This window comes from Vipera berus, assembly GCF_964194415.1.
Source record: "Vipera berus genome assembly, chromosome: Z".
Taxonomy (NCBI): Eukaryota; Metazoa; Chordata; class Lepidosauria; order Squamata; family Viperidae; genus Vipera; species Vipera berus.
This window is the reverse complement of record NC_138205.1, coordinates 57,772,350-57,786,927: the sequence shown is the minus strand read 5'-3', so window position 1 is coordinate 57,786,927 and position 14,578 is coordinate 57,772,350. Positions and strand designations below refer to the sequence as shown.

The 14,578-nt window shown below is 41.2% G+C and overlaps 1 protein-coding gene across 1 annotated transcript in view; it reads right to left on the bottom strand.

Moving 5' to 3' along the window:
- RECK (reversion inducing cysteine rich protein with kazal motifs) overlaps positions 1-3,539 on the bottom strand; it is a 283,835-nt gene extending 280,296 nt beyond the window's left edge. Inside the window, exon 1 of the mRNA XM_081343248.1 lies at positions 3,429-3,539. Coding sequence (XP_081199374.1) covers positions 3,429-3,528 — 100 coding nt within the window. The 5' untranslated portion in view covers positions 3,529-3,539. The remainder of the gene's footprint in view (positions 1-3,428) is intronic.
- Positions 3,540-14,578: the final 11,039 nt, after the last annotated feature.

Sequence of the window (14,578 nt, the reverse complement as noted above, 5' to 3'; positions counted from 1 at the left end):
TCAATTTAGTGTTTATTTAGTGATCTCAGGTTGCATTTACAGCAAACCAAAATTTAGTTCATGTGAGGTTAGCTCATATGCAGTTGAGTTTACTAAGTTACTGTTAGATGCTCTTATCTCAATATGCACTGAATTCAATAAATACTTCATATGTGTATGTGCTGCTCCTGCCATTTTTGTGAAATTGCTTTAAGAAGTTCCCTTAACAAAGTAGACAAAAAGAAGATTTATTCAGTTAAAAACAGCACAGTACTGGGCACAAAAAAGGAGGGGCTCATTCCATTCTGTGGATTTCATTCCATGGATTTCATGGATTCCATCCATTTCATTGATGAAAATCTTAAAGGGGAAAATGGCTCAAGAAGCTTTGGTAACTCTGAAAAATATGATTATAAAAGCCCAGTCCCACATAATACCACTTAAAAAGAAAAAGAAAAAAAATCCAAGAAAAAAACAGCATAGTTACACAAAGAACTCTGATAAACTGAGACAAAAAGGATAAGTATAAAAAAATGGAAAGAGACACACACATAACTAAGGCAGAATACCAAATCTGCAAAGATGAAGTTAGGAAAGCTAAGGCTCAGAATGAACTAAGGCAGGGGTCAGCAACCTGAAACAGTGAAAGAGCCACTCTGAACCGGTTCCCTCACAAAAGGAAAAACTGGGAGCCGCAGAAAATGTGTGCGCATGCGCAGAACAGGGTTTGACTGAAGAGTGGACCCAAGGCGAGATATGCACCTACCCTGCATATTTGAATTGATTGGTTGAACTTTCTTAGTCCCACTTTTTTTTGGGGGGGGGGACTGCACATGGCAGAGGACTGGGAGCCGCAGGAGACGGCTGAAAGAGCCACATGCGGCTCCGGAGCCGCGGGTTGCATGCAACAAATGTCAAAAATAATTTAAAAAAATTATTTCAACATATAAAAAATAAGAAAAAAGTCAAAGAAACATTCGGTTCATTAATGTGAGAAGATAGCAAGGAAGTAACAGGCAGCAGGGAGAAATACGACCTGCTTAATTTTTCCTTTGCATCTGTTTCATGCAAAAAGAAAAAAATACCCCAACCTACCAAAAGGAGAACCTTAAAAGACAGACTAGGAATACAAATCAAAACAGGAAAGAAAATATTAAGAGAATACCTGTCCACTCTAGACAAGTTCAAATCACCAGGACCAAATGGATTTACATACCAAGTTTCTGAAGAAGCTGGCAAACGTGATCTCAGAACCATGAAACCATATCTTTCAAAGATCCTAGAGCACCAGAGAACTACCAGAGGACTGGGGGGAAAGCTGATGTCGTTCCCATCTTCAAAAAAGGGGGAAAAAACATATCCAGGAAACTACAGACCAATCAGCCTGACATCAATACCTGGGAAGATCCTGGAAAAGATAATCAAGCAAGATTTGCAAACATGTAGAAGCAAGATCCAGATTGACCTCGACAGACTTGAACAATGGGCCTTATCTAACAAAATGAAATTCAGTGTAGAAAAAAGTAAGGTTTTACATTTAGGTAAGAAAAACCAGCCAGGTAAGATTAGTTGAAACTTGACTCAATAGCAGTAATTGGCAGGAAACAATGGTTGGAAACTAACCAAGGAGGGATGCAACCTAGAACTAAGGAGAAATTTCCTGACAGTGAGAACAATAAGCCAGTGGAATGGCACGCCTTCAAAAATTGTGGATGTTCCATCACTGGAGGTTTTTAAAGAGACTGGATAGCCATTGTCTGAAATAGTGTAGGATCTCCTGCTTGAGCAATGGTTGGACTAGAAGACCTCCAAATCTGTTCCAACACTTGTTATTCTGTTCTTCTTTTATTCAGTAGCAAAAGGTTAAGGAAAAGCCATGGATTGCAGTAATCCAGTAAGAACAAAAGTAAATTATTTCAGAATGTTAACAGAAGCTATAGGTTCTGGGCAGTCACCAGGAGTCAAAATTGATTCAAAGGCACAAACTTACCAATGGTAAAAAAAAAAGCCCACCATGATACAAATTGCGTTTGAAGCTTTAATTCAGAGAAGATGGAAGATGAGCAAGTTGCTAGAAACTATGTCTTAGATATATTGATGTATCTGGGAAAATTTAACTTTGAAAAGACTTGAAGGAGCATACAATAACACTTTTCAAATACTTGAAAGAGCATCCCACGAAAATCTTTGCAGAACTTAAAATTATAGTAAATCAAATTGTGATTGAATCTTTTTTTTTATTTCCTAACAGTAAGAATAGTTTACAGAGGAACCAATTAGCCAAAGGAGACTCCAAGAGGTTGGATTTAATGATTTAAAGATTTAAATAGTCTTTTGAAATTTTTCACTGAATTATGTGCAGTTTGCCCACTGTCAGCTTTCTTATATGAATGTTCAAGGCCACAAAATATAAACTGTAAATTACAATTCACTGATATCATCCTATATTCTCAATAGTTGCTGCCATCATTTTATGGGGTTAAACATCAAAACAGAACCAACATAATTCCCTGTCTTGATTTTTCAAATGAAGTTGGAGCAGAAATTTTTTAAAAAGTCCAAAACTACGGATAATTATAACATTCCAGCATTAGATGTAATTTTGTCCATCACAGGATGAAAACTGTGTTTAGAATTTCCCAAAGCATTAGTGATATATCAGGGAGTTCTAAAATGCAAGTCTGTTGGACATCTTCCAGTTCCAGACCTGCCATCCTAATCCTAAAGACAATAATTCTACTCTCTAGAGCTGTGCCTTTATTCTAATCTGTAATGGTCTATGACTATGCTCAAGACTGTTCCCTAAGGCCTTTTTTTAATCTAAGGAGAATAAACAGAATACATTCTAAATATATTAAAGCAAACATACTTTAACTATTGAAGACAAAACAAAAAACTAGAAATACCTGTATGCCATTATCCATGTGTAAAACTTATATTCAGTTTTAAAACAATAAGAGAAAGCATAATAAAATATTTCTATTCCATTCCTAGTGTTGAGGATCCGGTTTGGTTTTTTTGGTTTTTTGTGTTTATTTGCAGCTTGCTTTTATTTGATTTCTGATTTCCTATTCCTTGATTTAGACCTTCGGATAGCTTCAATCAGTGTCTTTTATTTTAAGAGTTTCACCGAAGATATGTACCGTAAATGAATAAAGACAGCACTTTGAGGAGAAAAAAACAAAGTGAAAATATTCAAATTCCGAGTAATTTTATGCTAAATTCCGTTTTAATGAATTTCTAAGATAACACACATAATTCGACGGACATCCTTAATTTCTTTTTCAAAAAAATATTTAAAAGGCATTATCAGCAAATTCCTCAAACTTCAGCCAACCCCCACCCCCCCCCCCACCCCCGCTGCAACCTGGTTAATTAGCGGGTTGGTTGAGATGGTTTTGAATGTATAGCTGCCCAGCCTACGATTTGTTCCCGGAACCATTACTTACCCGTCATGCCTGGGAGGAACAACAGTAACACGGGGATGATTAACAGGTCTGTCTGACTTCGTCCATTCTCCCTCTGTGGACGAACGCCTCGAGTCGCCATAGCTCGTTCTTTGCCGCCCGCCCCATCCGCCAGCCACCCCGGCGCCTTTTCATTGGCTGACGGACCCCTCCACTCCCGATTGTCTGAGAGAGGATAGAAAGCTATGAGGGAGGGACCCCTTAAGAATCCGGGGAAGAAAACGTTTTCTGCTGTTTCGCGAAATTCTTAGGGATCGGGATATTGGCAGGCTCTTTTTTTCGAGTTTTATATAAAAGTTATAAAGTCTTTTACATCAAAGACTTTAACTAATTCGTCTAGCAGAGTATAATTTCTTGCTGGCCTATTTCTCCCTGAAAGGAAATTACAATTCCCATCTGTATAATTATCCCAAAGAATTAGATGAAGAAAAGTGAACCATTTAAAAAAATATGGTTCCGTTTAGAAAAATTAAAAGGATTTGAGAAAACCGCTAATATTATGTACCATAATATTAATAATTTTGACATTTGACTAATGAGGAGAAAAGCAAAGTTTTAGATTTAGGCAGGAAAAAACAAAAGTACAAATAGGGATTGGGCGAGACCTGGCTTAAAAACAGTAACTGTGAGAGGGACCTTCGAGTCCTAGCGGAGGATCACTTGACTATGAGCCAGCAATGTGCAGCAGTATCCAAAAAAGCTAATACAATCCTGGGTTGTATAAACAGAGGCACAGAATCAAGATCAGGCAAAGTATTAATACTGCTTTATAAAACCCTAGTAAGACCACACCTTGAATACTGCAGCCAGTTTTGGTCACCATATCACAAAAAAGATGTTGAGAGTTTGGGAAAAATTCAGAGGAGCAACTAAGATGATCAAAGGTCTAGAGACTAAACCATAGGAAGAACGGCTGTGGGACTTGGGTTTGGCTAGTCTAAAGAAAAGAAATAAGGGAGACATAATTCCAGGGTTTGAGAGGCTGCAACAAAGAAGTGGGGGGCTGCAACAAAGAAGTGTTACCAAAGCACCAGAGGGAAGGATGAGAATGGTTGGAAACTGATCAAAGAAAGAATCAACCTGAAATTAAGGAGAAGCTTTTTAACAGTGAGGATAATTAATCAGTGGAACAGCTTGCCTCCAGAAATCGTGGGCGCACCATTACTGGAGACTTTTAAGAAGAGACTAGACAATCACTTGTCTGAGATGGTATAGGTCAGTGGTGGCGAACCTATGGCATCCGTGCCAGAGGTGGCACTCAGAGCCCTCTCTGTAGGCACCGGTGCCATTGCCCCGGCCTTGTCTCCCCACCCGTGGCTCACTCTTTACCAGCAACCCCCCCGAGGAGAGTCGCCCCCCCCCCCGAGCGCAGTCCGCACAGAGCAGCACAGCCAAGGACATGGCAGCCGGGAGAAGACTACACCTTCATGCCCCATTATGCACAGTTGATTCTGTGGGACATGGGTGGACAGTGTGGCTGCCATGGCACTGCTGGGCCCCCTGGGCAATCTGCAATGGGCCGTGGTGGTGAATGGCCCTGCGGGTGGGTGTGGGCGGGGCGGGTGGGACAAAGGCAGGGGGTAGGGACGGGTTTTGGGAACTCTATCTCTAAAAGGTTTGCCATCACTGGTATAAGTTCTGCTTGAGCAGGGTGCTGGACTAGAAGACCTCCAAGGACCCTTCCAGCTCTATTCTATTCTAAGTCCAATACCCTGATTAGTAAGTACTGCAGTCTAAAGCATTACAGAAAAATGCCAGGCCTCTGAACACATCCAGTGAAGGGGGAATCTCCCTATTTAAATTTATTTTTACTTCTTAAAATGAAAAACTGGATTTATAACTGTAAAATTAAATTCTATTACTTTCACCCCAAGTCTCCAGATCAATAAAACATTTTTAATTTCTATATTTTAGCTTTATCTATCCCATGGAATTTTATATCATATGCAAATTTGAGACTATTTTACTTGTCTCTTTATTTAGGCATTTAATAAAATGTTAAAAGATGAAAATCCTAAAGGGGAAAACAACTCAAGAAGCTTGGGAAATTTTGAAATGTGAGATAATAAAGGCCCAGTCTAGCACAATACCAACAAAGAAGAAAAATAACAGCTCTCAAAATAAACCAGCATGGCTGCATAAAGAACTCTCTGATAAATTGAAAGATAAAAAGGACAAGTATAAGAAGTGGAAAGAGGGGCACATAACTAAGGCAGAGTATCAACAAATAGCCTGTGCCTGCAAAGATGAAGTGAGGAAAGCTAAGGCTCAAAATGAACTAAGGCTTGCGACCAAACTCAAAAATAACAAAAAAAGCTTCTTTCAACATATAAAAAAATAAAAAAAGTTAAGGAAATGATTGGTCCATTAGTAGGGGAAAGTGGCAAGAAGGTGACAAGCAACAGGGAGAAAGCAGAACTATTTAACTTGTTTTTTACATCTTTACACAAAGGGAAAAAACAGTCCAACCTACCAAAACCAGTGCCATAAAAAACAGAATAGAAACGCAAGTTAAGATAGGCAAGAAAATGGTAAGTGAGCACCTGTACAGCCTAGACGAGTTCAAATCACCAGGACCAGATGGCTCTCAAGGAACTGGCAGATGTGATCTCAAAATCACTGAATTATATTTTTCAAAGATCCTGGAGCACTGGGGAACTACCAGAGGACTGGAAAAGAGCTGATATAGTTCCCATCTTCAAAAAAGGGAAAAATGTAGATCCAGGAAACTACAGAGCTATCAGCCTGACCTCAATACCTGGGAAGATTCTGGAAAAGATAATCAAACAACAAATCAGCGAACACCTTGATGAAAACAAAGTCATCACTAAAAGTCAACATGGGTTTGTCAAAAACAGATCATGCCAGACAAATCTTATTGCATTCTTTGACCAAGTGACAAAATTAGTGGACCAGAGGAATGCTGTAGATATAATTTACTTGGACTTCAGTAAGGCATTTGATAAAGTAGATCACAACCTACTACTTGATAAGATAGAAAAATGTGGGTTAGATAGCATCACCACCAGATGGATTCGTAGCTGGCTGACAGGCCGTACTCAGCGTGTGGTCCTCAATGGAACTGCATCTACATGGAAGGAAGTGTGTAGTGGGGTGCCCCAGGGCTCTGTTCTGGGCCCAGTGCTCTTCAACATCTTCATCAATGATTTGGATGAGGGGATAGATGGGGAACTCATCAAATTTGCAGATGACACCAAGCTGGCAGGAATAGCCAATACTCCAGAAGATAGGCTTAAAATACAGGAGGATCTGGACAGACTCGAACAGTGGGTGCTATCTAACAAAATGAAATTCAATGGTGAAAAAAGTAAGGTTCTACATTTAAGCAGGAAAAATCAAATGCACAGGTATAGCATAGGTGGTACCTTGCTCAATAGTAGTAACTGTGAGAGGGATCTCGGAGTCCTAGTAGACAATCACTTTAATATGAGCCAGCACTGTGCTGCAGCTGCCAAAAAAGCCAACACAGTGCTAGGCTGCATTAACAGAGGGATAGAATCAAGATCACATGAAGTACTAATACCACTTTACAATGCCTTGGTAAGGCCACACCTAGAATACTGCATCCAGTTTTGGTCACCACAATGTAAGAAAGATGTTGAGACTCTAGAAAGGGTACGGAGAAGAGCAACAAAAATGATTGGGGGACTGAAGGCTAAAACATAGGGAACGGTTGCTGGAATTGGGTATGTTTAGTTTAATGAAGAGAAGGGTGAGGGGTGACATGATAGCAGTGTTCCAATATCTCAGGGTGTGCTGCCACCACGTGGCTGTTCTTGGGAAATTACCAATATGCTAATTGGGTCTGCCAGTACCTTCCCCTTTGTGATGTATTTCCTATCCTGCTCATGATGCTGTACTAGGATCCACCCCTTCTGGGTTGGACTTCCTCCTTCTCCTTGCTCCCTTGTGTTCCTTCCTCCATTGTAACATCTGAACACAAGCCATGCGGACAGTAATCCTGTTACTGTCTTTTGACCTTAAAGTTCCGACCACGTTCAACTGACCACACCTTCTCTGCTGTAACCACCTTGTACATGCAAAATAAAGGTATTTCAGATGAACCAGGGGCTTTATGAGTTCACTGTCTGCAAAGGGCCATTAAATGTGACTAAATTTGCTTAAACAGACCAATAAGTGTCTTAACAAGGAATTAATTTCGCAACACGTGTCTGTAGCAGAACAGTCAAAAGACAGTTATTAATTTTTACTCCCTGCAATCCATTGTGTATGCATGTTATCTGCAAAACTTAAGTGAAAAATCAGTGATCAATTTTACTGGCTGCATTGTGTGTGTTGTCTACAAGTAAGAAGTCAAGGATAACAATTACTCTTACTGGCTGCATGTGTTTACCTCAATCAAGTTTAAAGTCCAGTTAGAAATGTGTTTTAATTTCTAAAATCTGCAATTTAAAGTCTGTAACATTTCTACAATCAAGTTTAAACTGTCAGGAAATGCAATCTGAATTCCTTCTCTCTGCATCCCTCATGTGCATGTTGTTTCTGAGCAAGGCAGAGGTAACAAAGGATTTGGAGATATCATCCTGTGAACCTTTGTTTGAAAAGGCTAGTAAACATCTCATTGCCTCTCTGCCAGTTATTGCCTGCAATTTAGAATGACTGTTTGTTTGCAACCTTCAAGTTTGTGAAACCAAAAGAAAGCTTAAAGAAATTTTCTGCCTGCATTTTCAAATAGTTTTTTCTCTAGAAGTTTCAGAGATTTACCTTTGAAAAAGAACCCTTCCTCTCTGGCTAAGCTATTAAGGATAGACAATAAAACAATTTGTTGTCCTGGTAACCAGCTCTTGGTGGTTCACCAAACCATAGGAATGCAAGCTGTACAACAGCTTGTAAGCTTGGATGTTATTATACAAAGCGAGAGGCATTCATTGATAGCCATTGTCTTTAGAGTTGAATTTTGCTCAAACAAAATTTTGCCAGTTGCAAATGAAATCTATGACTAGCCATGCAAGCATTTCTACAGAGATCATCCTGTGCTATTAGCCATTGTTTTTAAAGTTGAGCTCAAACAAAAAGTTTGCCAGTTAGCAATTTTTTTTTCTTGCAAATTTGAAACGCATCTGAAAGCTTGTATACAGAGCGAGACTTTGATTCACACTTATAGCAAGCTATGCAAGCATTTTTATATGATAGGAAAATGATCTAAAATCCTAAAATAGGTGTTTTAAATCTCCAAAAAGGAGATCATTCAGCAAGCAAACCAATCCTACCCAGCCCACTAGCTTAAACAAAGGAACAAGGGAGCAATTAACCTCTGTCAGTGATAAGTTACAGCCTACGGTTTAGCTCTCAACACGGAGAGACAGTTCCTCCAAGGGTTTCAAACCGGCTCACAACTTGTGGTCATAGGGAAGAACAGTTGCTCCACTTAATGTTCCAACTTAAGCTAGGGAAGATACCAGGCTTGCATCCAAACAGCGACCCTAGTGGTCAAGAGGTGAAGTTCGTTGAAGTACTCACCTACACAAGCAGCATTCCAGTGGCTGCTCAGCAATTAAAAGGCTTGTCCTCAGGCACGTGTAGAGTGCCGCCTAGTGGTCAAAGGGTGAACTTTCTCGAAGTCCCTAACCACGCAGAAGGTGCCCCTAGTGGCCAACAGGCGAATGTCCCTGAAGTTTCTGACCACACAGAAGGCGCCCCCTAGTGGTCAAATAGAGAAGTTTACCGAATTTAATCAGAAAATATCTAGAAAATTTCTGTATCTGTCTTAGCCATGGCGGAATGTCTCATTGATTTTGAAGAACCGGTTCAGCCAGACAACCCTGAATTGCATCAAGAAGTTGGAAGACCCAAGCGCACAATAAAACTAACCCAGATACTCAGAGAAATTTATGAGACAATGAAAGATGAATTTTCCACTAATCTGTCAGAGCTATGGGACAGAACTGCATACGCCATGAGAATTTTGCTCAGTCTTGATGGTAATCCTGCTGTATTAAGAGACTTTATAGATCGCTTATCTGCAGCTTATGAATGTTACCAGCGGCTGTCTGCAAAATACACAATTTTCTTAAAGGACTCTAATGAAGATGATTCCTCAGCAGAACTAATTAAAATTGAGGATCTGAACCAGCAAAGAGATCTCCTGGTGCAAGGGGCAAAGTATAAGGCAAAAAACCGTATTGCTGACCTTGCAAGAGACTAGATCTCATAGGTCCACATCAAGTAGACACACAATAGACCGTATTGCTGACCTGCAAGAGACCAGATCTCATAGGTCTACATCAAGTAGACACACAGTAGACCGCATTGCTGACCTGCAAGAAACTAGATCTCATAGGTCTACCTCAAGCAGACGCACAGCATGCTCTGCTAGATCCTCTCGCTCCAGGGCTTCAACGATACATGACAAGCTACTAGAGGCTCGTGCGCTTGTAGAAGAAAAGGACGCGCTTCTTTCCTTAACCAGAAAGGAAGCTGAAATAGAAGTCCAAAGAAAGGTCCACCAAGCAACGGAGGAAGCCCAAAGAAAAATCCGCCAAGCAGAGGAGAAAGCCCGTCAAGCAAAGGAGGAAGCCCAGAGAAGGGCCCGCCAAGCAAAGGAGGAAGCCCAAATGAAAATTTTGCAAATAGATAAGGAACGAGCAGCTGCCCTGGCAAAGCTGAAGGTCTACGAACCAACAACAAAGAAAAACACTGATGAGGAGTGCTCCATCCCAACAGAAGTGAAGGCTCCGACGGAGCGCACCAGTCAATATGTGTTAAAGCAAAATGTTTGCAATGATGCAAAGCCATCTACCACACTGCCTACAAAAATCATAGACATCCCAGAACTGCAAAGGCCTGCAATCCTTCAACACCGCAGCACAAGTGCATCTTCTGCACTTCCCACAAACATCATAGAGATCCCAGAACTGCAAGGGCCTACACCTCTTCTTCTAAGCAACACAGGTGCGTCAGCTATGCTCCTTCCAAACAGCATAGAAGCTCTGCGCCTGACAGAGCCTACACCTCTTCTTCAAAGCAACACAGGTGCATCAACCGTGCTTCCCACAAAGAGCACAGAAGTCCTGCGCCTGCAAGGGCCTACGCCTCTTCTTCTAAGCAACATAGGTGCGTCAACTGTGCTTCCCACAAAGAGCACAGAAGTCCCGCGCCTGCAAGGGCCTACACCTCTTCAACAAAACAACACAGGTGCATCAGCTGTGCTCCCTCCAAACAGCACAGAAGCCCCGCGCCTGACAGAGCCTACACCTCTTCTCCAAAACAACACAGGTGCGTCAGCTGTGCTTCCCACAAACACCACAGAAGTTCCGCGCCTGCCAGGGCCTACACCTCTTCTCCAAAACAACACAGGTGCATCAGCTGTGCTTCCCACAAACACCACAGAGGTTCCGTGCCTGCCAGGGCCTACACCTCTTCTTCTAAGCAACATAGGTGCATTAACTGTGCTTCCCACAAAGAGCACAGAAGTCCTGCGCCTGCAAGGGCCTACACCTCTTCAACAAAGCAACACAGGTGCGTCAGCTGTGCTCCCTCCAAACAGCACATAAAAAAGTAAAGGTAAAGGTTCCCCCGCACATGCGTGCTAGTCGTTTCCGACTCTAGGGGCCGGTGCTCATCTCCGTTTCATAGCCGAAGAGCCAGCGTTTGTCCGAGGACGTCTCCGTGGTCATGTGGCCGGCATGACTAGACGCCAAAGGCGCATGGAACGCTGTTACCTTCCCACCGTAGTGGTCCCTATTTTTCTACTTGCATTTTTACGTGCTTTCGAACTGCTAGGTGGGCAGAAGCTGGGACGAGTAACAGGCGCTCACTCTGTTACGCGGCACTCTCCAGCAATGATCAATGGTTGAATCAACAACCAGCACAAATTTTAGAGATTACACCACAGCTAAATGCTCCTGCAACATCATTCTATCCTGGTGTACCTGATCCTTATTCACCAGAGAACTCTCACACCCAAGAGGCCTCACAAGTTTCTTCAGCATCAAAGAGTGAGAGAGCAGACCTTCCTGAGTACGCCAAACACGCCAATCGTCGAGAGCCCACCGCCAATAGCCTCTCAAAGTTTAATGACCATCCAGAAGACTTCAGATCCTGGAAAACAACTTTCAAAGCTGTTGTTGGTGATCTCAACCTTACCGCCAGAAAGGAACTCGACCTACTCTTTTCCTTTCCCCTATTCTCATATTTTTGCAGGTTTATAAGTCATCACGCCTGGACGAACAATGAACCCAGCTTCGACTTCGCTGAATCCAGTGTGCCTGCTCCATTACCATCACCAAGGTATGATAACACAGCAGCTCAACACAGAGACTCACGTGGAACTGTGTCTACAAGAAAGATGGACATCTCACTTCATGTATCATCTCCTCCTCTATGGACTGATTCAGGTGGTAGCATTTCACCTCCTGTACCATCCTCTCCTCTTTGGAGTGATTCAGGTGGTGGCAACTCACATCCTGTACCACCTCCTTCTAAATGGAGCAATTCAGGTGGTGGGGACGAATACGCTACAGGTGCTGTGCTTCATATGGCCATTTTGCTAAAAATTGAAAAGCCTTTGACAAGTGCACAGAATGCGATAGCGACAAACACGATACGGTTATGCATCCTGCTCCACTTCTAGGCAATACACAGCAACCACCTGTATCCAACCCTGCTTCAAATTATGGCGGGGAGCAGCATGGTGGGGAGCATCAAAGTCACGCTCCAGTCACAAACGTCTCATCTTAACTCCGATCTTCAAGTTAGAGACCTTGTTCTGTTCAACGTCCAATGAGCTCAAGACTCGAAAGACACCAAAACTTTCACCAGACCATCGCAGAACTTCTCCTGCTTTTGCCTCTTGAAGACTGAACTCGTTTTCCTTCTTGAATCCTGCCTTCAAGAAGAAAAGTGCCTTCAACCTGATCCAGACTATTGAAGCCTGAAAAGGCAATTGTTATTGTTGCAATATATATGCATGTTCTTTTATATCTTTCAGGTCTTGAATGCAACAAGCAAAACCTCAGCCTGAAATGGCAGTTTTATTATTGCAATATGTATGCATGTTTACTTATATATCTCAGGTTTTATGTCCTATATGGACGCATGTTTACCTCTTATATCTCTCAGGTTTTTATGCCTCATATATCATGTTTATTTTTTTTATATTCCTCAAGTTTACATTTATATGTATGCATGTTTAATTTTTATATCTCTCAGTTTTTATGTCTATTTCTCAGATGTATTACTTATATTTCTTAGGTGTTTTCTGACAACAACAAACCACAAACGTGTTTGCATTTGCATAACTACCGCTATGGGATTTATATAGTGGTATTATGAAATACCAGACGGGGAGTGTCCTGCCACCACCTGGCTGTTCTTGGGAAATTACCAATATGCTAATTGGGTCTGCCAGTACCTTCCCCTTTGTGATGTATTTCCTATCCTGCTCATGATGCTGGCGCTGCCACAAAGAAGAGGGAGTCAAGCTATTCTCCAAAGCACCTGAAAGCAGGACAAGAAGTAATGGATGGAAACTAGTCAAGGACAGAAGCAACCTAGAACTAAGTAGAAACTTCCTGACAGTTAGAACAATTAACCAGTGGAACAACCTGCCTCCGGAAGTGATGAATGCTCCAACACTGGAAGTTTTTAAGAAGAGACTGGACAGCCATTTGCCTGAAATGATATAGGGTTTCCTGCCTGAGCAGGGGATTGGACTAGATGAACTCCAAGGTCCCTTCCAACTTCTTCTTCTTCTTCTTCTTCTTCTTCTTCTTCTTCTTCTTCTTCTTCTTCTTCTTCTTCTTCTTCTTCTTCTTCTTCTTCTTCTTCTTCTTCTTCTTATTATTATTATTATTATTATTATTATTATTATTATTATTATTATTATTATTATTATTATTATTATAGCAGAAGGCCCATCTTAGTGACATCTTAATCTCCATTCTAATGGGGAATCATCAATGATCATAATTTTCAGGCTATATGGACTGTTGATTTGATCTCTGGGCTTGGTAATAAGGTTGGAAACATTTCACCTCCTTTTGGGGGGACATCTTCAGTGTGGTTTGAATTGTGTTCAGTTTGTGTAGAATGTTGCTTTGGGTATTTCAGTTGAAGTAGCTCTCTTGCTCTCAGTGGTTGGTAGGTGGAGTCAATGTGAATGTGTCTGTTCATTGATTGGTTGTAGAGAACCAGGTCTTGAGGAATTCTCTTTCCTTCACTTTGCTTGGGTTGTAATTGTGGTACCGGTTAGATTGAACTTGTATCCTTCCGAGTCCTCGTGGACGGACATGAGGGACAAAGGGTTGTGTCTTTTGATAGCCAGGGAGTGCTCGTGCAGTCTGGTACATAGTTTTTTTTCCTGTTTGGCCCACGTAGTTCTTTTCACAGTTGTTGCACTGGACTTGGTATATGATGCCTGATCTTAGATTTGTTTCTGTTGGTTCCTTAGATTTTTTATATAGAGATATAGATAGATTTTATTAATTTTTATAGGGTTAAGAATCAGGGTTAGGGTTGGCATTTAGGTTAGGATTAGGGTTAGGATTGGGATTTTTCCAAATAACATTTTCAATATTTAGCAAACAGCATAATGTCTGGGTTCATGTGTTTAACAAACAATAATAGATATAGTTCATTATCACAAAAAAATATTAATTAATCACTCAAAAGCCTTCTTCTTGCTAATATATACAGTTGCAAGAAAAAAGTATGTGAACCCTTTGGGATTACGTGGAGTTTTGCATGAATTGGCCATAAAATGCGCTCTAAACGTCATGTAAGTCACAACAATAGAAAAACACAGTCTGCTTAAAATAATACTACACAAACATTAGCTGTTGTCATGTTTTAATTGAACATAAGATGGAAACATTCACAGTGCAGGGTGGAAAAAGTATGTGAACCCCTAGCCTAATGACTTCCCCAAGAGCTAATTGGAGCCAGGAGTGAGCCAACCTTGACTCCAACCAGTGTGATGATATTGGATGTGTTGCTGACAGCTGTCCTGCCCTTTAAAAACACATACCTGTTTTGGGTTTACTGGTCTCAAGAAGCACTGTCTGATGTGAACCATGCCTCGCAGAAGAGCTCTCAGAAGACCTATGATCAAGAATTGTTGACTTGCATGAAGCTGGAAAGGGTTACAAAAG